Source organism: Lepidochelys olivacea (genome assembly GCF_965140295.1).
Source record: "Lepidochelys olivacea isolate rLepOli2 genome assembly, chromosome: 26".
NCBI classification, from domain to species: domain Eukaryota; kingdom Metazoa; phylum Chordata; order Testudines; family Cheloniidae; genus Lepidochelys; species Lepidochelys olivacea.
This window is the reverse complement of record NC_140436.1, coordinates 13,102,773-13,128,063: the sequence shown is the minus strand read 5'-3', so window position 1 is coordinate 13,128,063 and position 25,291 is coordinate 13,102,773. Positions and strand designations below refer to the sequence as shown.

Sequence of the window (25,291 nt, the reverse complement as noted above, 5' to 3'; positions counted from 1 at the left end):
TCGCAGAGATCTCTTTAGCTCTCTTCCGCAAGCAGCAGGGATGGGACTATCTCCAGTCTTTGGTTGGGAAGGGGCCACACTGGTCATAGAAATGGGTTTTGCATCTAGCTTTGGAGGCCCTAGTGAGGGTCTGTGCTGTTGATCTCTTTCAGGATTTCCATCTCAGAAGCTCCCTCTTCCTGCACAAGGCGGTCTCACCCTGGAGATTGAACAGATCTGTCGTGGGAGGTCAGGATCAAATAGGGTGAGATGGTCCCTCAGGCCAGTCCCAGGGTTGTCTTGGAAGGGGAAGCTTTGAGTTTGATCTGGTCTCCAAGGGGAAGCCAATGAGGTGCTGGGTTCTGGCCGATCTGTGCTGCTGGGGAGATGGGCTGACAGACGTCTCTTTCTGGCAGCCTGGGCACCGTGATGTGGATTTGCCGTGGAGGCTGGGAGGCAGTGAGCACTGTGGGGAATTGACTGAAGGTGGATGGTTCTTTCTTCCGTCATTATACAACAAAATTAGCTGGCTCCTCGTGTGGCTGCTAGGGGTAAACCCCATGAAATGCCCACCTGACCCGAATCACCCTCTGAGCGACACAGGAGCTGCGGACAAGCAGCCATCAGGATGGAGAATCCGCTTTACTCTCCTGTTGTTGCGGTGACCCTGGTAGGGTGAGACCATGAGGCTATCCCATCCCTGCTGGGTTCCTTGCACCTTCTACTGATGCAGCTGGTGCTGGCCACTGCCGGAGATGGGAGTCTGGGCGGGATGGACCTTGGGTGTGACTGGCTTCGTATACCTAAGCAGGATTACTATTACTGAGCCTTGATTGATAGGTCAGGGCTGGGGAGCAATGTGTGGGTGTAGCCCAGGACTGAATAAACCCTGAGGGATGAAATGCACTGGTAGCCTTATTGGTACCTGGATATTAGAGAGAAAAAGTGGGGCAGCTGATATCTTTTATTGGACCGACGTCTGTTGGGGAGAGAGACAAGCCTTTGAGCCACACGGAGCTCTTCTTCAGATAGGACTGCGTGGCTCGAAAGCTCGTCTCTCTCACCAACAGACATCGGTCCAATAACAGATGTGACCTCACCCACCTTGTCCCTGAGGGAGGGGGTTTTCTAAAGTACCTAAATGACTTGGGAGCCCAACTCAAGGGGACTGAAGTCTCTCCATTCCCCAGAAGGGGGTGGTCCCTGGCAGTCGGGGCGGGGAGCAGGGTAGAGGGCAAACCCGGCTTAGGTGAACAGAGAGAATAGAAGGCAAATGTCCTTCTCTCCAAGGGCTCAGATTGAGGGAGGTTCGTGGAATAAGGAGCCACTCACACACTCACGGGAAGGGGACACACAGAGAGGAAGAGCGTGTCCTGACCAAGGGTGGGTCACCTCACAAGAGCGGGGTCCCTTCAGATCAGGGTGGGAGTCAAGGCAGGAAGCCATCTGAGAATGAATGACCCCGGGGACTGAATTCCCCTCTCGCCCCGAGAAAAGGAGCGGGGGGTCCCTGCAGGTCAGGGTCGGGCCCTGGATGATGTCCGTGAAAGCGTCTGTGGGGTGTTTCGTGCACACACCCAGACTGTTGTGTTGCCCCTCTGAAGGTGCCTTACCTTTGCGCCAGGGGGTTGGGAGCTCCTGGCCATGAAGCCACCGCTTGCTCCCCATCTCCCTACAGCAGTGGTAAAGTCCCTGGGCTCCGCTGGGAATGGAGCCCCAAGGCCTTGTTCCTTATGGTCACTACAGGGCCGGGCAGGGTGTTTTGTGCCTGTAACTCCCAGGACCTGGGACCACCACTGCCCACCCCCTTCATGTGGGATCATTCCCCCTCCCAGTGGCCTTTCCATCAGATGGACGGTCTCCCCCGGCAACCGTACCTGGAGGTGGGGTGCCATGGCGGACAAGAACTGTACGCTCTCATTCAGCTTCACCTGCAAGGCAAAGGGAGGCTCAGATGCGTCCCCTCCACTTCAAGGGAGGGCGGGGGGTGGCAGCCTGATGCCCAACGGCCTCAAAGGGTGGACAGGAGGAGAACAGCCATCCCTCCCCACCTCCCACCCATAGGCCTCAGCCCTGGCCCTGCCCCGGGGGGTTTGCTTTTCATGGCCATTCCCAATGTGAGCTCTCAGTGGTGGCTGCCCGGTCGCATGCACAGGTTTTGCTTCACCTGCCCGGGAAGAACTGGACCAACTCCAGCAGCCCACTGGGCGCAGCTGGCCTATGCTCCCCCCACTCCCCCAGCCACTTTTCAGTCACTGCTTCCACCCCTACTCCCGTCCACAATGTGGGATCCAGGAATCTTCCCTCCACCTTTCCCCTATGCCGGCTAGTCTGGGATTCACGCCCCTAGGGGTCTGTCATACAGCCCCCAGTCCCCGCCCCGCAAATGACACACCCCCATGGAGGCTTCCCGTGATGCCCTGCGCCCTTCCCACGCATCATGCCACCAGGGCTAGGCCTGAGCCATGGCCCCTGCTCCCCAAAGCTCCTAAGTCAAGGATGGGGTCCGGACCTGGCCTGGCCTGGAGGTGACCACTGCTCAGTCCATCACACTCACCACAAGGGCCTCCTGGGTGAGCACGGTGGCGTTCTGGATTTTCCACAGGGCCTGGGACTCATTGGCCAGCCGTCCTGCTATTGTGATGTTGTTCTGTGGGGGACACCAGAGTCACTGATGGCTTTTCTGGTCAGCTGGGAACCACAGGAGCCCTATGGGGGGGCTGGGAACCACAGGAGCCCTATGGGTGGCATCGCTGGCAGCAGGAGGCAAAGCACATGCATCTCCCCTCCCTGCCCCTGGGGATCACTCCTTCCTTTTCCTCCAGGTCGCCTCTGCGCTCACCTGAATTTTTCGGAGGCCCTCGAGGTCCCTGGCTAGGTCTTCCAGGCTCGTCCTCACCACAGGGTTCTGCATCTGGAGAAAGGAGCCAGCCGCATGAACAGCCCCATGTCAGCCAAGGGTCCCAAAGTGCGGGGCACACTTTATGAACACTCCCTGAGCACCAGCAATAAGCCTCCGGCCTGCACGTTACCCCACAAACCATCGACGGGGCCCTGATTTCAGCTACAGCCGTGCCGCCCCACAGGCTTCAACGCTCAGAGGTAACTTGGGGCAGAACGTGGGCTGAGGGCACAGGGATCCCTTCCCTCACCCTTCCCTTTACAATGAACCACCAAGAGGGAGTGTTTTCAGGTGGTTAAAGTCAGGGAGTGGGGGGTTCAGGACTCCTGGGTTCTATTCCCGGCTGTGCAACTGACTCCCTGTGAGATCTAGGCAACTCTGTCTAGCTATTTATATGGCCCCCATCACAATCATTAATGGACTTTACCCTCCCAAAGGGCCCTGTAAGGTAGCGAGGGATTATTACCACTTTACAGATGGAAAGCTGACGCATGGGGCAGATTATGTGATTTACCCAGAGGAGTCTGTGGTTGACCAAGGACTTGAACTGTGGTCTCCCGAGCCCTCAGTCCAATGCCTTAATCCCCTACCCAATATGCTGCCTCTGTATGCCTCAGTTTCCCCATCGGTAAAGCTGGGGAGAAGACTATTTCTCTAGCTCACACAAGGTGCTCAGAGTCTGTCCGAGAGAGTGGGAGCAAGGAAGGATAGGAAGACAGGATGGGGTTGGGGTGTCTGCCTGGGTGTAATTGCCACTGTGAGGCAGAAGGGAGCCAGCTGGAGAACAGGCAAAGGGAGTGGGCGCATATTGACAAGCCTTATCCAGGAGTGGGATGGGCTCAAAGGCAGTGGAAACAGGCAGGGGATCTGTACACAGGGCAGATGCCTCCATCAGGATAAGGGGAGGGTTGGGAGTGGACCCAGGATCTGCAAGCATGAGAGCCAGGCCGGAGCAGCACGATCAGCCAGCCTCATTTCCCAGACACCACGGGAGGAAGGGCTGCTGTGGAGGATGCAAACCGAGAGGGCAACCCCCTGCTTGATGTCACCGCACTGGCTGCAGCTTTGCTCCGGCACTCCTCACCTCGGCTTGGAACATGGGGTAGTCCAGCTGGTCGATCCCACTCTGCTGGAAGGTTTCCAGGTCCCGTCTCCCAGCCCCGTCGAGGAAGTGGATTTCTTCAAATTGGAGGTTGAAGTTGTTGAGATGCTTCTGGAAGTCTCTAGTGTACTGAGGGCAAGGCAGGGCCATGACCGTGAGCCCCATGGGTGCTGGTCCTGGCTAGGGCCCTGACCCATAGCACAGGGAAGTCCTGGGGAGCCTTTCCATTGATTCCTGATTTGGATCCAGCCCTAGTTCCTTATAGACTGGGTGACCCTGCTCCTACCTAGCAGCACAAAACCAGTCAGCCCAGAAGAGCTAGATCTATGGAACGGCCTCCAAACCAGTCAACCCAGTAAAGACAAATCAGATGCCCCCCAAACCAGTTAACCCAGTAAAGACAAATTGGTGTGTCCTATCCTAGTGCTATAAAAGCAGGACAGCGCAACATTAGAACCTGTATGGTGCTTCACCCAGCATCTGAGAGGTTCCTCCCTCTTAGACACACACTTCGTCTCAGACCCAGATTTCCCATTCGGCCCGCTTAAGCCAGCTCGCTGCTGGGGGATGAATTACTCAGCATCCTTTGGAAATGCTGAATGTTGAACCTGAACAGATAGGGCCCATTTTGCATGCAAGAGAAATTAGTCTCATGCTATTTTGCAGTGTTTAAGGGATGGTTATCATCCAGGCTGATACACTGGGGATTGAACAGGGAAACTCCAGAGCTAAAGCGTCCTAACTAGGACTGTTAATAGACTCACACCCTCTGTGGGTTAGGCAGGGAGCTATAATAAACTCAGTGGGTTATACACACATTCGTATTTTTCCTAGGCCCCAAGTTTTGCATCCTGCCCTTTAAGCCTCATGCATGAGCCCTCTAGGTGAGGAGTGGCATGGTACGTTATATGCACAGTACTGCAAGGCCAAATTCCCTTCCCACCACAACCTCTCCTGGAAGCCCAGAACGGAGGAAGATGGAAAAGAAAGAGTCTCCCCTTCTGCTAGGACAAACGGTTCCACCACGTCTGTGCTGGGAGGGGGAAGTTGGAGGAAACACAGGACTGGATGGAAAATGGAGACTGGATTCACCGGGAAAGAGAGGCCAGGAATTGGGTCCCTTGGAGAAGCCCTTGGCTGAATCAATGTAAAGACTAAATCTTTAGTGGACAGATCTGGGGGCAACGGACAGTGCAAGACTGTATGAACGTGGAGGTTTGATTCCCCTCCTTGCTTAGGGATGCCAAAGGGCTGGCGAGAGTGGGAGGACAGGTGCCCCCAGGGGAAGAGCCTCTGCTCACCTGGCTGAGGTGGAGGTGATCCTCAAGATTGTAGGCGTCTCTGAGCTGCAGAATGTCCCAGAGGCCTGTGCCCTTCTTACACACCCTGGAACAGAGAGGGGGGAGGGAGTCAGTGTGGGCGGGAGAGGTGAGAGGAGACTCCCGAGCAGTGCTCCCCGAGGGGATCTGCCTAAAGCCAGCCTGTGCCTTGGCTCCACATGGCTACTGCAGCCCCACACTCCTCCGGAGCGTCCCGAGCCCAGTTTGGCACCAAGCAGCTCCCAATTCAGTCCACGGGAGGCTTCCCACCGGATCAGATTCTACTTGTCTTCGAGTCACATTTCCTCCCATTCTACTGTCTCCATTAGACCTGGTAGGCCATTGCCTTGAGATTACTGGGGATGGTAATAACAGAAGGTGCATCAAGAACCTCTGCATCCACTAAACCCTTGTTCCTGTCCCAGGGATACGGCCAGACGGTGAAGGGCTGAGACTGTCCGTTGGGAGCTGGGATGAATTGCTTCCAGCTGGCCCTGCACCCTGGAGCCTGTCTGGTACCAGAAGTGCTGGCTGCAGGTTCCACTACCTTAACCCTAAAGCCAGGGAAGTTGGCAGGTGGCATAACAGCCAGTCACTGGTGTCAGCAGCAAGGTGAGGCGATTTCAAAGGAGCTTAGAATGGGCCAGGTGGGCTGGAGATCGCAGTTTGCTGAACTAACCGTGTGAGGTGTTTTCAGGTCAGCGAGACTGGCCCAGGTTTGGCCCTCAGTTGTATGAGGGGCAACCAAAGGTGGCATCTGAGCTGCTGTTTAAGTATTCAACTGTTGGACACTTAATACATATGGGGACACCTCAATGAAAGGCATCCTGGTGCACCCACAATACGAGCTGGCTAGAAAATGAATATTTCCGCCCCCGGAAAACATCAATAAAACTGAAAACCAAAGAATTCCAGCCTCAACCTGCTAAAAACCAGAAATGTTTTTGACCTGGGCTGAAAATGTCTGATTTTTCATCAGAAAAAATCCAAACTTTTCGAGGAACGCCATGGCTGCTTCCTGCGAAAATGCCCATTTAGCCAAAACCCCAGTTTTTCAGTCGAAAAAGAGTTTCGCTGGAACATTTTTGACCTGCCCCATCCACAGAGGTCGGTGAGAGCTGGGACTTCGGAAAATCAGGGGGCTAGTTCTTATTTAAGCTCCACCCTGAGTTTGAGACGGTGGGCCTTCGTTTCAAGGAGTTTCCTAATGAGACCAGTCTGATAGGGAGGAGCCTGACAGCATTCAGGATGTCGGGGGTTGGGGGGTGGGGTAGGGGTCTCCTGGGCAGCCCCATTGCAGAGTACTCACTGGTAAGCAGAGGTTAGGTTAAGGTTCCTCTTCAGGCTGAGTAGCTGGGTGAGGTTCATGGATGGAGGCAGGTTCCCGGGAGTGTCGATAAACTGGGGAACAGGGGGAGAAATGAGGCATGAGGAGGGTCCCGGTCGGGGAGAGTGGGGTGTGTTGGAGTAGAGAGGGAGCACCACTGTGCTGATCCCAACAGCATTTTGGGAGGGAGAAAAGAGTGATGACGGGATGTGGTCCTAATTCCGGGAACTGGCGGGAGCGACGTGGGGCTAAAATCACCCCTAGCAGAGAAAGTCACTGACGGGCTTTGGAAAGCAAGAAGGAGAGGATGGGGTTCAACATCCATACCTTTAAGGATCCCCATCTCCAACCTAGTACTACCCCCTGGAGTACTGTGCATAGCTCTACCTTAGCACTAGCCCCTGGCCCCTCCTCTCCCTGCAGCTGGGGTGGCCATCTTGGGGTTCATCAATGGTCCGTGGCAGGTTGACAGACCTGGAATCCCTCCCTTGGAGCTTCCCTGCTATGCTGCGAGCCCCGGCTCCCTTTAATCCGCGTGGGAGACTTGGTCTTTGGGCAGGAAAAGGAGCCTTGCTAGCCCTTCTGCATCCAGAGCTGTCCAGCCCCTGCCACTCTGGGCTGGGCAGAGTCCCTCAGTGCATCTCTCTACTTCCTGAGCTCCAGCTGGCCAATGGTGGCGGGGGGGCGGGATGGGGAGCTGCGGTGACAGTCGGCTTCCAAACAGAGATCAAACGTTAACCGTTGTTTGAGGAGGTTTAATTAATTTGCTGGAACGATCCGTGCGCATCAACTATGCCCGGGGTAAAGCAGTGGAAAGGGCCGAACGTGGGCATAAGTGGATCATTCTGCAGCATGCAGCAAGCGCGTAATTAAATCACACGCAGGACGCTGAGGAACAGGGCGAGGTGACGGGACTGATCATCTCCTCGTTGGGTCACGTTCATCCCTGGGGGAACTTGGCTGATCTCGGTGGAATTGGAGCGAAAGACAGAGCGCAGCTCCATGGAGAAAGGAGGCTGCATTTGAACCGATTTACAGTATTTCTGTGTGCACACAGCTAAATGTATCCATGTACGACAGCGTGCACCTGTGCAGGTGTGTATGTGACACGATGGGCCAGATCCTCAGCCTGCCCTCCAGCTCCTTTCACTATGCCACGTGCGAGGCAGACGAGAAGCCAGTGTAACTGGCCACTGAGAGAGATTTCTCAGCCTCAGGGAGCAGACTGGAAGCCTGGTGGAGGGAAAGGGGCCGTAACCCTGGCTGGACACTGAGCGGGGCAGATGTGAGCCTGGGTCTCTTCCATCACACCATGTCACACAAGATATTGTCATAAACCATGCACGCTCACACGTGCCTGCATTGATTGCACGCTCACAGGCTGACAAGCCCACCGCTCGCTCAAGGTGTGTCTGCTCTGCAACCAGAGCCTTGGCTGCAGCTCATGTTGATATACCCAACCTAGCTTATATTTAGCTAGCTCAAATCACAGCTGTGAAGCCACAGCAGCCCGGGCTAGCTGCTCGAGTCCATACCCACGGTCCTGGATGGGCTTGTACAGGCTTCCTGCGCTACCATGGCTTCACTGTTATTGTTATTTAGGCTGCTAGATCAAAGCTAGCTTAGATATGTCTCCATGTGCTCCTCTGGCTGCAGTGGAGACGTACCCGACACGAATTATTCTGGTGATGAAGAGAAGTTTTTTTAATGAAGCAAAAAGCTTCCAGTCGAGGCGTCAGTAGCCCGCAGGTTGCTACCTGCCAAGTATAGTCATTCACGTCCTGATTCATACACTTATACACACTTGTGCAAATGGTTGAGTCTAACCCCAGGGCCCCCCACATCCTAGGGACCGGCCCCAGGATTAGATCTGACAGCTTTATGGCCCCAGTATGTCAGGAGAGCATAGCGGCCATAGGGCAATGATAAACGAAGGCCAGAGCGTGCCTTTGCGATTGCGTTAGAGAGCGGGGGATTTGCGATGATGGCGTGAGTCCGCTGCAATGAGTATGTGCGAGAGAGCTGACTGTGTGTGTGAGATATGGCATCTGCAGATGTGTGTGTGCACTGAGCAGGCAATAGTGAGTACGGTAATGAGTGTGTACATATTTGGTAGGGAGTATGCAGGTGCGTGTGGTGATGAGTGTGTGATGGGGGTAGGAGGGTGAGTAATAAGGACAGTGGGTACGTCCGGCAGTGTGCACAGGTGTGAGTAGATGGTGTGTGTGCATACAGTAATCAGCACAGGATGCATACGGCAATGAGTGTGTGTGCTGGGTAGCTTTGTCTGGTTGACACAGCCCAGCCCAAGCTGGTTCTTCTGCCTGGGGAGCTTACTGTCCCCTTTATCCTGTGCCTGGAGCACAGCTCGCCAGGCTCGGCACTCCAAGAAAGCAGGGACCCACCTTGTAAATCTCCTGATTGGCCCAGTTCTTACACAGCAGCGTCTGGACATTGCCCCCAACCAGAAACGTGGCGAAGACCAAGAGAATCAGAAGCCAGGAGAAGAGGAAGCTAAAGCCAATGCCCCTGCAATAGAGAAGGAGATGCGTTACAGGGAGCGCCCTGCCAGCTAGTCCTCCACCCTAGCATGCAGTGACTCTGCAGGAACAAACGGGGAGGAGGGCAAGTTGGGAGCTGCTCTGCTTCTCTTTGGACTCCCTGGCATCCGCACGCATGTCTCTGCAGCTGCATGGAACGATCCCCCAACACTGCCACGCCCGCACCGCAAGGCACTGACCACAGACCTGCCAGGCCACTGAAGGGTCCCAGGTGGGCTTGTACTGCCCAGGCTGCTGCAGCTTCACTGCTATTGGTACCTGAGTTAGGTAGAGCAAAGCTGGCGTGGCTACATGGGTCTCCATGTGCTGAGGCCACAGCTCTGATTACAGTGTAAACATACCATATGTCTCATGAGGTGCCTTAGGCCTGCGGGGTCCCTCTGCTCAGAGGGAGTCCAGGCTCCAGCGTGCTCGGCGGTGGATCACAACACGGGGATAGTGAGAAAGACTCTCTTTCATCCCCCAAGTGCACAAACCAAACAAGAAACTCACTAAGGCCATAGATAAATAGATTGTAATGCCAGAAGGGACTGTTGTGCTCATCTTGTCTAACCTCCTGCATCACAGAGACCAGAGAATGTCACCCAATGATTCTTGCACCAAGCCTATAACTTCTGTTTGAGCAAGGGCAGATCTTTTAGAAAGGCATCCAGTCTTGTGTGAAAGACTGCAAGTGATGGACAATACACCCCACCCTCGGTCACATGTTCCAATGGTCCTGTGAGACCACGCGCCCCAAAGGGGAAACATCTTAAGTAGCACTGGTTGAAAAACATCAATGATTCTTTGTGGGGAAATTTCAGAAGTGTTTCTTTTATTTACAACTTCTTGGTTTTTCATTGAAAAACTGAGTTTTTAACCAACATTTTTCAGTTGTTGGTTTAAACTGGAAAATTTTGACCAATATAAACATTTTCCACACAGATTTTTTTTTGTCAGAAAGCTATTTTCCATTGAAAAAACTTTCCATGAAAAAGTTTCATACTACGTCTGTACAACTTTAAAATTAAAATGGGTTGAAACATGCTATGGTCATGCCAACCATGCAAACGTGACATGAGACATTACGGCCACGCGAACCACACAAACATAACAACAAGAAGTGCAGTATGGACAGATTCACATTAACTGAACAAACTTCACATGAAACATGCAGTGGTCAGGAGAAGGATTCATTGTAAAGATCAACTAGCTTCTGTAAAGATGGGCCCAAGCCCAAGCCCAAGCCGTGGCTGGGAACACCCTAAACTCGGGGGAAGGTCAGATCTAGACACAAACTTTGCAGCCCAGACCGGTCTCTGACATGAATCGCGCAAACCCAAGCGTGAAGCACGTACTGCCAATAAGGAACCTGCTGCTGGTAGCAACCATGCTCAGGTCACCTGGCATCAGATGTCCACCGGGAACATTTTAGTGAGAGGTGGAGCTGCCTCTTAGCCATCCCCGAGGAGACCCAAATGGGAAGAGAAGCGAGGAGTACGTGCCTAGGCAAGCTCCTGCATCTGCTGGGCTTCACCTACCACCCAGCCAGAGGACCCCTCCGCTCCCACCCCCCACACTTTGACCGTGACACCATCCACCCTTTACAGTGCCACATCACCATGGAGAGCCTCCCCGCTGACAGCGGAGGGCTGGACTCCAGTCCACTCCCAAAGCCATGTGCCCGTCACAGAGTTTAAAGGCCAGATGGGACCACCAGATCATGTAGTCTGACCTGTTGTGTAGCACGTGCCACCAATGCCACCACATCACAGAGATATTCTCTCCCCATCACCCCCAGCTGAGGCGTAAGGGCCCTGAACTCGCCCCTGCCCCCCCCAGTACAGTAATAGTCCCTTACACCAAAAGGAGTTTGGCCCCAGCTTCTCCCCTGCTTTCGTAGTCGCTTGGATCCTCCCGCATGGCGAGCCCACAGGCCCCAAGGGACAGCCCCAGGAGGTTACAGGCTACAACCAGCAGGACCACGGAGCACAGCACGATGCCCACAATCCACCTGCGGAGAGAAGAGGTCAGAGGAAGTCAGGAGCCACAGGGGCAGTTAAAGAACGAGCCCCCCACTTCTGGTTCATTCCCCCATCCCAGGTGGCAGCCTGCACCGTCGCCTGCCACGACTGGGAGCGAACCCTAAATTCAGCCTCAGACCCGAGCCAACAATCATTGTTAGTCAGCGGAGGCAGGAAGTCAAAAATGACCCTTGGAGAGAAGGAGATGGGAGCAATGCACCAGTTCCTCTACTTCAGATTTCTACACTAGGCTGGATTTGAACTCACTGGGATGGGATTTCATGACCCTGACACAGCATCAGAGCCACCCAGGGCCTGCTAGCAAGAAGTCAAGTGATCAGCTGGAAGGTTTTGACGAGAGCCCTGAACTACTCAGTGGACTATCAGCAGCCGGGGGGCTTCAGTCCAGGAGCAGCTAGGGCTGGTACGATAAATTCTGAACCCTCTTAAAGAAGTGTGACACACTGACAGTGTGTGTCTGTTCTCTTCTGCTAGTGGTGGTCCACCAGAGGATAACAGCCTACTACTGCTTCCTGCTAATAGAGTGGCTCCTTTAGCTCAAATGGTAGAGGGTAATACAAGGGATTTAGCCATTCCCAGAGGCTGACCCGGGAGAATTCTTAGCCTGCTTCTGATTTCACTTCCCCTGGTTTTATACAGGTGTAACCTGATTGACTTCACTGGAGCGACTCCTGATTCACACTGGTGTGAGCTCAGAATCAGGTCCATAGACTCACACAGCTGCAGCCACTCTCCCATTACATTACCTGTATTTCTCATAGTGTTTCACCTCCTGGAGGTAAGGGCGGCTCTTGTTCTCCGCGTGCATCAGGGCATCATTCAAGGGCTGAGTGTAATCAGAGACTGGGAAGCTGTCCGCAATAGACTGGACCTTCTCACTGACCTTGTTCACTTCGTCCTTTAGCTCTGCAAGGTGAGAGTGGGAGATGTAGGGGGGACTTAGTGGGAGCCCTGCAGCTGGCAGGGATGGGCGTAGGCAAGCACTGGTCCTTCTCTGCGGCCCCAAGGGGCTGGATCTTACAGGACCATTCACAAAATACACCCCTCCTCTGTTCAGGACAGACCCTCTCACCCAGCCTGTGCTGAAGTCCTAGAAATGTCTGCCCCTTACCTGGTGCAGTAAACACACCCTAACCCTAATCTCTGACTGAACCTTTCCAAAATGGTTTGGACAGGGTTTGGACTCAAGTCTCAGGTACAGACCAAGCTCTCGGGCTCAGACGGGTCCTAGGACCCAGGTCCCGAATGCTTGTTGACCTGTGTCAGAGAGATTTGTGCATGGACAGTAAGGGGGTTTGGGCTCAAACTTAAGTCTGAGGCTGGGCTTACAATGCAGTGTAGACACACCCTCAGAGACTCATATTACCCCAGTTTGAGTCCCCTGTAATGGGTAGGATGCTGGCCTGTGTTTCAGGATACATAGGTCCTACGCTCAGCTCTGCAGCTAGGGTTACCAACTTTGGTTGGATGAATTCCTGGAGGTTTCCTCACATGACATTATCTTTAAGTAAAGATTCATCTTTAATTCCTGGGGACTCCAGGGCAACCCTGGAGGGTTGGCAACCCTGTCTGCAACTGATGTGCCGGGTGACCCTGGGCCTGTCACTTAACCCTCTCACTCTTTGTCTCTCCTGTCTATTTTGACTGTAAGCTCCTATAAGGAAAGGCCTGTCTCCTACTGTAACCACACCAAGCACAGTGGGAGCCTGGTCTCTGCTGTGGCTCTTTGGTTGAGTCTCTCACTTCCCTAAGGTTAGGGCCTTTCAATATTGCCACCCTTCACTCCAATTTCCAAGGGTTTATGACCCCAATATAAAGATTTTCTTGTTTCTTGCAGTTCCATTGAATACAAGCGGGACCGTTTCCTGGGGCAGGTATTTTGGTGCCTAACTTCCATTGAAATCGTTGGGAGTTAGGTGACTAAATACGTCCGAGGGTCTGGGCCCCAGTGCCTGGCAGGGGCATGGATTAAAGGAAACAACAAAGTAAGAGGGAACAAAAGTAAAGTTCCAGGAGGAGAGCACAGGGGGTGCATATCCTAGCAGTCTGAAGCCATGCTGGGAACAAAATGGCTGCTGTCTCTGCAGGCCGGCTTTTTTCTTAGGAATTTAAAAGGGGGGCAGCTCTCAAGAACCAGAGGCATTGTGGTTGCATAGCTGCATGTACCAGAGTTTGGAAATGCAACACCCTACTGACCACAGAAGAGTTTTGCTCACCCTGCACAACCTGGGCCATCTTCACAACAGCTAGGTCTGGCATCGAGTTGAACGTGCTGTTGCCCTGGAAGAGCAAAAAGAGTCGTTTTCTCCCCCAGAATCAAACCAGCTTTCACATTTGCAAACAGGCCCCAGGCCTTGTCCGTCACATACCTTATCAATCAAGTCTGGGAAGTTAGCTTTGGGGAGACCAGACAGCATCTTCAAAACCTGTTCCACGGAAGGAACCTGCAGGAAGAAACCAGCATTCCATGAACAGGTGAGTTCCCCTCCTCAACTCGGCAGAGTGTCCCTGCTGAGTCAGCGTACCTGCGTGGAGCAGCGTTGAAATGTCCCGCACCAAAGAAATGGACACAAAGGTGCCCAAGTGGCAAGAGAGACCCATCCCTCCATCAGACCTGGGAGGAGAAGGCCCTCTCTCTACAACCCTGCACTCACCCTTCTGTAGTCGGCTCCCGGCTCCAAGCTCTGGGCTTTGCCCAGTGCCCGGGCACAGGACGTGCAGCGCGGACTGTCCAGCAGGGAGACTGTGCTCTCCTTGCGATCTCTCAGTGCCAGGCCCAGCTCGTCCTGGAAATGGGTCAGAGTCCGCACGGTCTTGTTGAGAATCTGTAAATGGTGCAGCGAGTTCTGTAGGTCTTAAAGAGAAAACCCAAGGCTAGTTCTGGCGCTCCACTCCGTCTGTGCCACGAATGCTATTCCACTCGCTGGCCCCCGCCTTGCTACTACGCAAGTAGCTACGGAGCTGCTCAACAGACGGCCATCTTCAGTGCAGATGCCACCCCCCTGGGCCCCAGCCTCTGGCTAGAGATAGCGTGTCTGGTCACCAGAAGAGGGGAGTCGAACAGAGGAAGTTCTAAGGGTCAGAGGCATCTTCAGGATATGAGTGTGGGATGAGATGTGAAGCCAGCATGCCCAATGCAGGGCAGAGGAAGGGGCAGGGATCCCAGCATCAGGCAGAGGGGATTTCTGGGAGGTAGAGGTTTGGACCTGTCCCCAGCCTAGTCTGGCATAAGGAGGCTCCAAAGACTGGTCTGAAGGACTCTAAAGTCATCTCCTTTCATTTCTGACAGTGAAGGACAGTCCCACTCACAGGAGAAGGTGAGCCTCCATCTTACCTTGTGCCCTTCCCTGAATGGCCTCCAGCACTGAATACACCTGCTCCTTCAGCAGCGAATGGATGGTGAGGCCAATGCTGCGGCTGACATCTGAAAAGCACCAAACCACCCTTTGTGAGCTGCTGCCTCCGCCCTGCGTGGGGCAGGTGCTACTCTGTCTCGCACCAAGCGGGAAGCAGCTACGGGCTGCAGTCAGGCTCCATTGCGGCAGAGTCTCCCGCACATGGGGAGCTGGAATTTGGAGTCTGGCAACCCAGCATAATAAACACCAGACCTGAGCGTAAGGACACCTCCTACAGCAGGCTGGAGTGGCGAGTCTCTCAGCCCCTGTGGGCTGCAGCCATTAGATGGTGCCGTCCCTCACTAACACACACAAAGCCAGTATGCCGCAGAATGCAAACTTCGACGATTGCCATGATGTTGCGCTGATAACCGAGAGCAGGATCTGGCATTATCTCCGGCTTTTCCTCTCCCTCAGGGCGAACCTTGGAGACGGCCACGCTCTCTCCCTGCCCTCGTGGGGTAAGAGACCCAACGTCCACCCAGGCCTGCTCAAAATCTCTCTACGGATTGGACAACCGATGCTGATTTGAACCAACAATGAAGACCCACTCCCAGCTCTGCAAAGGGTTCGGGAGAGTCTCCCCCTGCCCCAAAGGGGGCTTTGCTTAGGGTTCGGGCAAGGGCTACTGACATGCGCGCAAGATGCCCACTAGAGCTTGGGGCAGGGCTAAAGCAAAGCTGATGAGAAATCGCTCCTTGCCGTTTCAGAAGGCTGCTACGTGGTCCAGTGGGAATTTTCCTTTTGTAGGGCAAGCACTGAGAAAGACCCAGGTGCCTGGGATAGATTTTATTTGGGGCGATGGGAAGCGTTTTCCCACACGATCAGGATAACTGTAAGGGTGATCAGGGAGTCCAGATGCTGTGGATGCAGTTGGGGTTTAATGACTTGATTCTGCTCCCGTCCAAGTCAGTGGGAGCTTTGCCATGACATCGCTGGGAGCAGGGAATGGTGGAAGGGAGTCGGAGTCATGCAAAGAAACATGTGACAACTGCTCAGAGAGGAGAGCTGGGACCAGGGGTCATGGAGCTGCTTTCCTCTCCCGCAAGTACCCAGCCTCCCAGGAATAGGGGAGACTGCTCTGGCCTAGAAGAGGAAAGGCCAACAGCCAGACACTCACTGTTCAGGTCGCCGATTATTTGCTGTCTGGGCACCGCAAACTGGTCCACGACAGACTGCACCCCCTGCCGGAGAGAGAGAAGCAGAGAAAGGTCTCACTCAGCCTCCTGGAGGCTGCATCAGCATGGTCAGTTGGCTTGGGACCCACGATCGCTTGGGCCCATAAGGCCTGGCTGGGCTCTGCCTCTGAGCCTGGGCATGATTCGTTGTGCTTTCGGCCCCGGACGGGGTCCCCTGGGTGAGCAGAAAGCCCCTGGGTTTGTTCCATTCCATGTAGCCATCCCAGTTTTGCTCAGTTAATTCTCCTGGACCCCAGCACCCTCCTATTCTCTGCAGGGAGTAACGCCCCACCCAGTTCTCGTGAGGGACTGTCCCACTCAAGCCTCGTCCTATTGCAGTGGATTGTGACCATAACGAGCTGAGTCAGCTGACCATGGCCAAGGATGGGTCGTGATCTGCATTGTGTTGTGGCTAATGGCTGGTCCCAGTGGGGTCTAATCACAAGTAACATCATGGCCGCCCAGGGAAGGCACATAACTCCCCAAGATCCCTGGCACTGGCTTCTCCATCCACCACCCAGAGGTGGGAACTCTGCTTCCTGGGCAAATCTCCATGCAGCCTTAGCGAGTGGTGCCTCCCTAGACAATAACCGATAAACTCCATGCAACCAGGGCGCTCTCTCTACTCACACAGCAACTGAGCTGCCCGCTTGGCCCTGGGCTCTGTGGCCAGGTGCTGGGCTGGGGACCCAATGCCCTACACGGGGGACTTCTGGGAGAGATGTATTTATGGCACCCTCCTGGACCTCCCTTCAAACACAGCTCCCAAATCATCGCCTGGCCCCTACTGAGGTCACCGCTGGATCAAGCCCTGGGCAGCCAGGGAAGCTCATGTCTTTAGCCTGCCCCAATCAGCGCCATGGGGAAAATACAGGTCCCTGGGCAAAGCCTGAAAACATTGGAGAACTTGGGTGTTTGAAATCCTACTCCAGCGGCAGGCCCCAGAGAAGCCACGCTGCCTCTCACCAGCCTTGGGGCTGAAGTACCCTTTACGTGCAGGGTTATTTGCAGCATCATACTGGCTTTGCTCCCGCCAACACCCAAACCTCAGCTCTGCCGACGTGCCTTAGGGGCAAGGTGGGCCACAGGGAGTGGGAGGGGCCCCTCAGATCAGTGGGGCCACGCCAGATCCACTGAATTGAGGGCCCCAAGGATTTAGCCCTAAGGGAATGAAAACGCCATTGCATTAGAGCGCTGATTATTAAGAGCTGTGTATCTCATTAACCCCACCCTCAAGCCCGTGGCTTCCCTGCTGGCTCCCACGTATGTACCGGAACCCCAGCCGGATCGGAGCCCCTCCTTGGCTCTGTTCGGCTGGACGGGGCTGTGCAGCAGCGCAGAATGCAGACTGAGCAAACAGCCTGGCCAGGCAGCAGCGGGGAGGGAAAGAAACAACGCTTTGCAATTAAAAATGAATGTTTAATGAAGCTGCAGCACATTGTGCCTGCTCCAGCAGTGAAACCCGGGCGGGCCCCACCACGCCGACAGCTCTAGGTCCGAGGGGAAGCCCACAGGACAGCCGGGAAAGAGATGAAGGTCAGAGGCTGGAGCCGGGGGGTGAAGTATGGTATTTTCCCTCCAGAGGAGCCTGATTAGACCAGGGGCCCAGGGCAGAGACGAGGAGCAGGAGGTGTTGAGAGAGAGCAGGACCCCAATCTGCCTTGCTCTGGAGAAAGCAGTGGGCACCCGTGAAACCTCCCCACACTTGCTCTGGCATTGGCCCCTACACCAGCCATCCACAGCCACTTCCTGCCATGCCTGGCCAGGATGCTGCCCTCTGAAGGAGGGGTGGGTGCCCAGAAAGGCGGATCTGGGCCAGTGCGGAGCTGCTGAGAACTTGGGCTGAGACCCCTCTGCTCATCTCACATGGAGCCGGAGGAGTCTCCGCAGGGCCCGAAGGGAGCTCCAGCTCTGTCCCCAATGCAGGCGGGTGAGTGAATCCAGCAGCCACATCTAGTGCCGGACAGGCTGCTGCTGAGCAGCATGAAAAGCAAAGCAGCTAACTGTAGCCAAGCTCCATCTGTGCAGTTAGCAGGGCAGAGGAAGGGGGCCCCTGTGCGACCGCGGCACAGGATCATAGGAAGGGGACGTGTCGGATCACTGTGAACTATCCTGCCCCACTGCTAATATTCCCTGGGCCCACAGGAAAGCCAGTGCAAAGGGCTCCACCATGCTGCCAGCAGTCCAAGGCACAGCACCCCACTACAGCATCCCATCCCGAGGCGCAGCACCCCAGTATATGGCGCCCCAATGCACAGTGCCCCCAGGCATCCCACCGCCGTGCACAGCGCCCCACTGCACCATACCCCGTTCTGCTCCACCTCCCCACACAATGGACCCAACCCCACTGCAGAATACTCCGCCCACCTCGGCGGCACCCTTCTCAAGTGCTCCAGACCCCACCCGGCTGCCATCACCCCAAAGCGCAATCCCCACCCCACTCCCCCCAGCACTGGACCCAGCGCTCTGCTCAACCCCACAACGTACTGTACACTTCATCCCATCCCGCAGAGTACCTCATTCCACCCTGGATCACCCCGCTCAAAGCACCTGACTGGCCGCGGATCACCCCTCTGCACAGCACCCCTAGTGCACCTTTGCCCAGCTGGCCAGGCTGAGCATTGCCCTGGCTGCCAGGCCCCTCCTCGGCCTTGCCCCCGCTCGGTACTTTCCCCAGCACATTGCAGAGGTGACATGTGTCATCTCCAGGCTCGGGGGAGGTTCATGCTGTTTTCCATGCCCTGGATTCGTGGCTGTCTCAGAGGATGCCCGCCTGTCTCCTTGCATTAGTGCACCAGCCTTTGAGGAGCCCTGCCACTGCGGTGGCCGGGCAGCACGCTCAGCCTGCAAGGGGGGGTTCTTAGCTGACTAGAGCAGAAAACTCCACATTTGAGCAAGTGACTGACGCACCCGCCATGACAGAGCCTCCTCTTGTGCGGCAGCGGACGCTTGCTGACGGAGACACGGTGCTGAGTCGGCACCCGCAGCATGTGCAGGGGTTGCAGAGTGGACTGGCTCAGACAGGATCAGACCCTCCCGACGGATCTTGGGGCCAAATCTATCTATCCCCATACATACCCCCTGTATCGACTCATCCCCATAGACACCCCTCTACCATCTGTCTATCCCTGTACACCCCCGTCTCTCATGTATCCATCCACCTCCATCCACTCCCCTTTACCAATCCATCCATTCATCTATCTATTCATCCGCATACACGCCCCACCACCTATTCTTCCCAAGATTTCGATCATCTATCCACCCACCCACCCTTCTTCAGGTATCTATCTATCTAATGTGCCCATCTCCATGGCATCTGACTGCTCTAAGTGAGTGCAGATCATTGATTTCAATGGTTACATCCCTCTGTTTGTGCCACATCTGAGAGTATAAAGAAGGGCTGGGAACTCATTTGTTTTCCTGATGGCACAGAGCTCTGCGCGCACTGGTTTGGTCCAGGGCCGGGCCTGCCGATTCCTGAGAAGGGCAGCCCCAGCTCAAACCAGGAGGTACCTGTGATGTTTCACTCCATATTCTTTAGGAAAATATGCTTATGAAATGAATATGACATCACTGAGATGTACTTTATGCACGGTGGGTCTTGTAAGAGATCATTGGAAAGGTCGTAATTTACTGAATGTGATTATCCAAAGTGTACGCCTGTATCATTTCTGTATCTGAAGTTAGGAACAGTGACTATGTATCTGTATTTCAATTATGCTCCTTTGGGTGATGCCCACTGCTAACACTTCAGGTACAACAATGGAAAGGCCAGACAGGGCGGACGGCCCATCAGCAAGGACAATGGGCTGTGAAAAGGTTTGGCCCTCCTACCGACCCTCCATACTGCCACTGGATGCTACAGAGACAGGTGGTCTTGTCACCTGATACTAAACGTTACCTGAGACTTCTTGTAATTTTTCACTGGAAGGAAAGGGGGTCAAGTTTGGGAAAAAAAGGATTCCAGCCTTATGTAAATCCTATTTAAGGGTGGGGAGGAAGGCAAACGGGACTCCTTCTCTCCATGGCCTGTCTGCCTAAGAAGAAAAACTGCTAAAGGCACCTGAAGGGAAGGCAAGGGGAGAGTCCAGACTGAGACAGGGGTCCAGTCTGAAAAGGAATATAACTGCAACTTTGAACCACAGAAACTTTGCAACCTGCCTAAAATAACATTTAGGGTGAGAATTGACATTTTGTATCCTGTTTCTTAAGTATACTGAGCTTAGCTTGCGTACTTTGTTTTATTTGCTCAGTAATCTGCTTTGTTCTGTCTGTTCTCTCTTATATTCACTGAAAATTCGCCTTTTGTAGTTAATAAACTTAATTCTTGTTTATAATATAACCCAGTTTATGTAATTTCTAACTGGAGGGCGGGGGGCAAGAAGTTGTGCATATTTCCCTCCACATTGAAGGAGGGGGCAAATTTCATAAAACCTTTGGGTTTGTACCCCTTACAGGGAGCGGGCACCAGAGTGTTGGGCCAAGCCCCTATGGCTGAATCGTTCCAGAGCGGATCCCTGTCTCCCTGTGCAGCTGGGTTTGGCCCTGCCTGTGTGCGTGGCTGGACGAGGCTTGTGAGCCTGGTCCAGCCAGGCTGGGTAAAGGGGACCCAGGCTGGCAGAATAGGCTCACTCAGTGGCACCCCAGCACATCAAGTGACACCCCAAAGGGCCCAAACCCATCTCAGTACCAACCTAAGAGAGTCGCTTTTTATCAGCCGTAAGGGCGAGTGACGGTGGGAGGGGGCGGAGAGGAGTGAGCAGCAGACAGGATCTGGGGGGGCAAGAAGCAACGTGGTGGGCAGGGCCTCAGGGTAAGGGGAGGCAGCCCCCCACACACACACTTTTAGGGAGCTTCCACCACTCCTGATCCACAGCCCCTCTCAATCCAAGTCCTGGGCTCCCCACTCCTGCCGATGCACCTCAGTCCTGACCTGGATCCTCTCCTGCTGTCCCTGGCCTGGGTTCCCTCCAGCATGCGTCTTAACCCCATCCGCAGCCCCTGCTATCCCAGTCCTGGGCTCCGTCCCCACTACCATGCACTTTAGTCCTTACCCACAGGACCCTCTACAGCCACCACCAGGGATCCGCTCCTCGCTAGTGCTGCAAAGCTGGGGCAGAGTTGCCCATCCGTCCCGTCCCCAGCCAGCAGGCAGATGACGCCCACCTTGCCAAAGTCTGCACAAGCAACAGGGTCTTAGAGGGAGACTTAGGGCCTAGACAGGATTCCAGAGCCCCTGATATACAGCATTGGCTACCGGGACCCATACCTGCATGCCTCTCCCTCTCCAGCATACGCACACCCCGAGATCCCTGCGCGGCTGCTGTTCTCAATCCTGGCCCTGCGAGCTGACAGCCAACAGGCAAGGTGGCTCCAGCTTACCTGTGGGATGCTGCCAATATTCTTCCTCAAAGTGTGCAGAGTGGCTGGCACGGCTCGGGCCCCAGGCTCCATCTGCTCCGTCACCCGCTGGTTGGCAATGAAAGCACAGATAACGCCAGCCCTGCGGGAGACGAGGCCAAAACAGGTCACCTTAGTGCTCCAAAGAGCAACCAAATCAACTTGTCTAACAACCCTCTGACATGCAATGGGTCAGAACCAACCCCAGAGATACTGGGGGGTCTTCAGATCCAGCTCTGGGCTCCATGGCTGGTCCAAACCAAGTCCCCAGGTCTATGCAAATGACCCCAGACCTTGTCCCGGTTCAGAGTCTCATCCCAACTCTGTATCTCAGCTGTTCTCTGTGCTCTCAAGAGCGGGACAGAGGTGAAGAGGAATAGGAACCCGGGGGCAGGTCAGAGGGGGATGACAGGGTGAGAACAGGGGGATGGGCCCCTGGGGATTGCTGGGGTGAGGGGGAAAAGCTGGGTTGAAATTCAGGGTTTCAGCCCATGTTTTTCACATGCAGCCTCTGATTTGGGGTGCCTCCGTTTCTGGGTGCCCTGCTGCCAGAACCAGACCGAGCCCCTGCTGTGATAGCCGGGGTGCCCTTGCCCCAGACCCTCTCCTGAATGGAGGGCCCCTAATGCCCCTTTTCCCTCGGGCCCTGACGTGCCAACCCTGGTGCCCAGGAAATGCCCAAAGGGAGATTAGCCCCCAGTGACCCCCGCCCTACCCGGAAAGACCGGCACTGCCCGCGGGGTGCCCCCTGGACTAGTTCCCGCGGCCCATCCCCAGTGAGCGGCCCCTCCGCTCCCCTCCACCCACTGCACACCTGCCTGAGCCCCGCACCCCCCAGCCCGGCGCTGGCCTCACTCACAGGAGGATGGCGGTGGCGAGAGAGAGGCAGGACGCGAGGAGGTTGCGCCGGCAGGCGAGGGAGCGGCGGTCGGCCTTGAGGCGTCCCCCACAGCGCCGGCGGTGCCGGCTGCAGCAGAAGCACAGACCAGTCGCCGGCACCGCCACGAAGAAGAGCGCAGCGATCAGGGCGCAGACGAGGTAGCCGGCCTGGTAGCGGACCACCTGGGGGGAGCAAGCAAGGGTGTCCTCGTGGGGGGGGTACCTCTCCTGGCCCCCACCCATTCCCCTCACCCTCCCCTTGCCCTGCCTCCCCACCCACCTCCCCCACACACCCCCTTCTCCCACGCCCTCCCCTTGCCCTGCCTCCCCACCCACCTCCCCCACCCACCCCCTTCTCCCACGCCCTCCCCTTGCCCTGCCTCCCCACCCACCTCCCCCACACACCCCCTTCTCCCACGCCCTCCCCTTGCCCTGCCTCCCCACCCACCTCCCCCACACACCCCCTTCTCCCACGCCCTCCCCTTGCCCTGCCTCCCCACCCACCTCCCCCACACACCCCCTTCTCCCACGCCCTCCCCTTGCCCTGCCTCCCCACCCACCTCCCCCACACCCCCTTCTCCCACGCCCTCCCCTTGCCCTGCCTCCCCACCCACCTCCCCCACACACCCCCTTCTCCCACGCCCTCCCCTTGCCCTGCCTCCCCACCCACCTCCCCCACACACCCCCTTCTCCCACGCCCTCCCCTTGCCCTGCCTCCCCACCCACCTCCCCCACACACCCCCTTCTCCCACGCCCTCCCCTTGCCCTGCCTCCCCACCCACCTCCCCCACACACCCCCTTCTCCCACGCCCACCCTTTGCCCTCCCCACAGCTCCTTGCCCAGCCCCTACTAGTCCCCCCACCCATCCCCCACACCCTTGTCTTGCCCCACCCCCACTAGGCCCCCCACACCCTCCCCTTGCCTCACTGCCACCAGTCCCCCACTCCCTCCCCTTGCCCCGCCCCTCACTTACTCCTTGCCCCAAACCTTCCCTCCCATTCACCCATGCCTTCTCCTTGCCCCATCCCTCCCATGCCCTCCACCACACCCTTCTGACACCACCCCACACATCTCCCCCTGCCCCGCATTTCACTCAGCCAGCCCCAGGTGTCCTTGCCCTCGGGCCCATCCTTCACCCGCCCCACCCCACCCCTCACCCCCGCGGTAACCCAAGGAAATCCCGGTGTCCGCCATGCCACAGGTGGGCCCCCAGAGGAGTAAGTGAAGTGGGGCCACACAGGACGGGTACAACCCCCCCCCCACCCCGGCTCACCTGAGAGGTTCTGACTGACGACGGCTCGTTCAGGGCCATCCGGAGCAGCTCTGTGAAAACAAAAACCAACGGCCCGTCAAACCCCCAAACCCGGCCGCCCGTCCCCCTCCTCGCCTTCCCCCTGCTACCACCGCCCCGTCAGGATGAGCCAAGCTGCCGGGGAGGACGCTCTTCCCCTCCGTCTTGTGCCCAGCGGTGGGGCCAGGTCTCCAAGGAACTCGGAGCCGGCACGGCTCACAAGCCCCCATCAGGGCCCGAATTTCAGGCACACACAGTACCCGGGTTGCCCCAGGGCTCTCTGCCCCCGCCCCCCATCTGGCTCACCTGTGGGGAAGGGGTTCTGCTGGACCACGTCCAGGTAGCGCCGGACGACACCGTAGAGCAGATCCAGCGAGCTCGGGACCCGGTGCTGGGCGGCGACCTGCTGGTCAGCGCCTATCTCCATGAACTGGTGGACAAGGAGAGGGTTTCCAGGCGGACATTTCTGGGAGCCAACTGGATCCAGGAGAACCCAGGCTAAGGCCAGAGACAAGGGCAGAGGCACAGCTGAGGCTGAGCCCCCGACGCCTCTGGGCTGAGGGGCCTGCATTGGTTCAGAAATAGCCCCGGGGGGGGGGGGGGGGGCTCTACCGCCTGGATTGCAATGGAGCCCCAAGGAGCCCCAGCCCTCGGGGAAGAGAATTCCCCCCCGCAGGGGCTGTGCCTGGAAGCCGCTGAGCCGGGTGGTCTCCTTGGAGGTGCCCAGACCCCCTCAATGCTCCCAGCTCCCACACACAACGCGGGGCACAGGGAGAGGCATCCCTGGCTCTGGCTCTCCCTCCTCTTCAGCTGATTGCCCCTGCAGCTGGAGTGCCTCCGAAACTGGCCCGACTGGTTTGATGCCTCCCGTGGGCCCAGGTGCTGCAGTGGCTGGCTTCCTTCTGCTCTGGGGATGGGGCAGGGTGGGGCGAGGCGCTTCTCCCAGCAGCTGTTCCAGGCCCCTTTCGCAATGCGCCCTGCTTTCCCGAGCCACTGAGCACTTCGATGCCAGCACTCCCACTCCGCAAGGGCGGCCTGGAAAGACCAGCGGGCCCAAGGGGGCGGGAGAGGGGACAGGGGCTGTGTGCTCCCCTCACTCCCTGCCCCCAGGGAACTGGCAGTGCAGCTCCTCATGCCTGGGGAACTACCTAATCTAGGCGTTCACCCCAAACTGGGCTGATGGCATTACATAGCCGATTCCCTAAGGAGGAGAAGTTTAAAGTGGCTTTAATCCCCATACTCCAGGGGCCATGCAGGGCCCTGTCTGCTCTCCTCAGTGTAAGTCACAGCAGCCTAACTTACGCTCTGCTTCCCATGGCCCCAGGGAATGATAGCATAGCTGTTGTACTGTGCGCTCTGGACATGACCCCCCACACGCCACCTTCAATGAGGATACGTAGAGTCAGAAAAACAGCTCTGCTCCAGCCAGGGAAGGCGCCCAAGCCGGGGGTTATTTGGCGGGGGCTGTTTCCTCCCACTTTCAGATCTCATGACACTGCCAGGGAATGTTGAACTGTTTGGTTTTCACTGCTAATCAGAGCCAAACCCGATCAGAGGCCTTGGTGAGATGACAGGGAAGCGCAGCATGCTGGGTAATGCAGGGGGAGATGGGAGCACAGAAAAGCCAGACCTGCAAGTCAGGAAGGCGATTTGGCTAAACATGTAATTTTAAACCTAATGGAAGTGGAATGGAAGCGGAATAGAGCTGAACAGCTTTGGCTTAGCAATGATGAGTGCTCTGCTCAAAGACTAGTACTGCAAAAATGGAAATCCAAAAAGGGACCAACAGCTGAAGACTGGAACTTCAACATCGTGAGCTTGGCCACCATGGCAAGAACTGTAAGAGAAATACCCAAGAAAAACTCAGAGATATGGGATACTTTCCTGGAGGTATCTGAATGTTCCTATTAAAGTATGGGGCCCCTCACATGTC

At 56.1% G+C, this 25,291-nt stretch overlaps 1 protein-coding gene across 2 annotated transcripts in view; it reads right to left on the bottom strand.

Moving 5' to 3' along the window:
- The window catches only part of PROM2 (prominin 2), a 31,145-nt gene extending 6,936 nt beyond the window's left edge, over positions 1-24,209 (bottom strand). For both annotated transcript variants that reach the window (XM_084615366.1, XM_084615367.1), the window contains exons 1-18: positions 23,665-24,209; positions 23,341-23,390; positions 22,047-22,249; positions 21,170-21,290; positions 15,730-15,793; positions 14,549-14,638; positions 13,869-14,068; positions 13,584-13,658; positions 13,431-13,494; positions 11,961-12,120; positions 11,031-11,183; positions 9,035-9,158; positions 6,612-6,703; positions 5,285-5,369; positions 3,966-4,112; positions 2,822-2,893; positions 2,537-2,629; positions 1,857-1,910 (exon numbers count right to left, since the gene is read on the bottom strand). In XM_084615366.1, the coding sequence (XP_084471492.1) occupies positions 1,857-1,910; positions 2,537-2,629; positions 2,822-2,893; positions 3,966-4,112; positions 5,285-5,369; positions 6,612-6,703; positions 9,035-9,158; positions 11,031-11,183; positions 11,961-12,120; positions 13,431-13,494; positions 13,584-13,658; positions 13,869-14,068; positions 14,549-14,638; positions 15,730-15,793; positions 21,170-21,290; positions 22,047-22,249; positions 23,341-23,390; positions 23,665-23,929 (2,112 nt within the window). In that variant the 5' untranslated portion in view covers positions 23,930-24,209. The remainder of the gene's footprint in view (positions 1-1,856; positions 1,911-2,536; positions 2,630-2,821; positions 2,894-3,965; positions 4,113-5,284; positions 5,370-6,611; positions 6,704-9,034; positions 9,159-11,030; positions 11,184-11,960; positions 12,121-13,430; positions 13,495-13,583; positions 13,659-13,868; positions 14,069-14,548; positions 14,639-15,729; positions 15,794-21,169; positions 21,291-22,046; positions 22,250-23,340; positions 23,391-23,664) is intronic.
- Between the last annotated feature and the right edge of the window lie 1,082 nt (positions 24,210-25,291).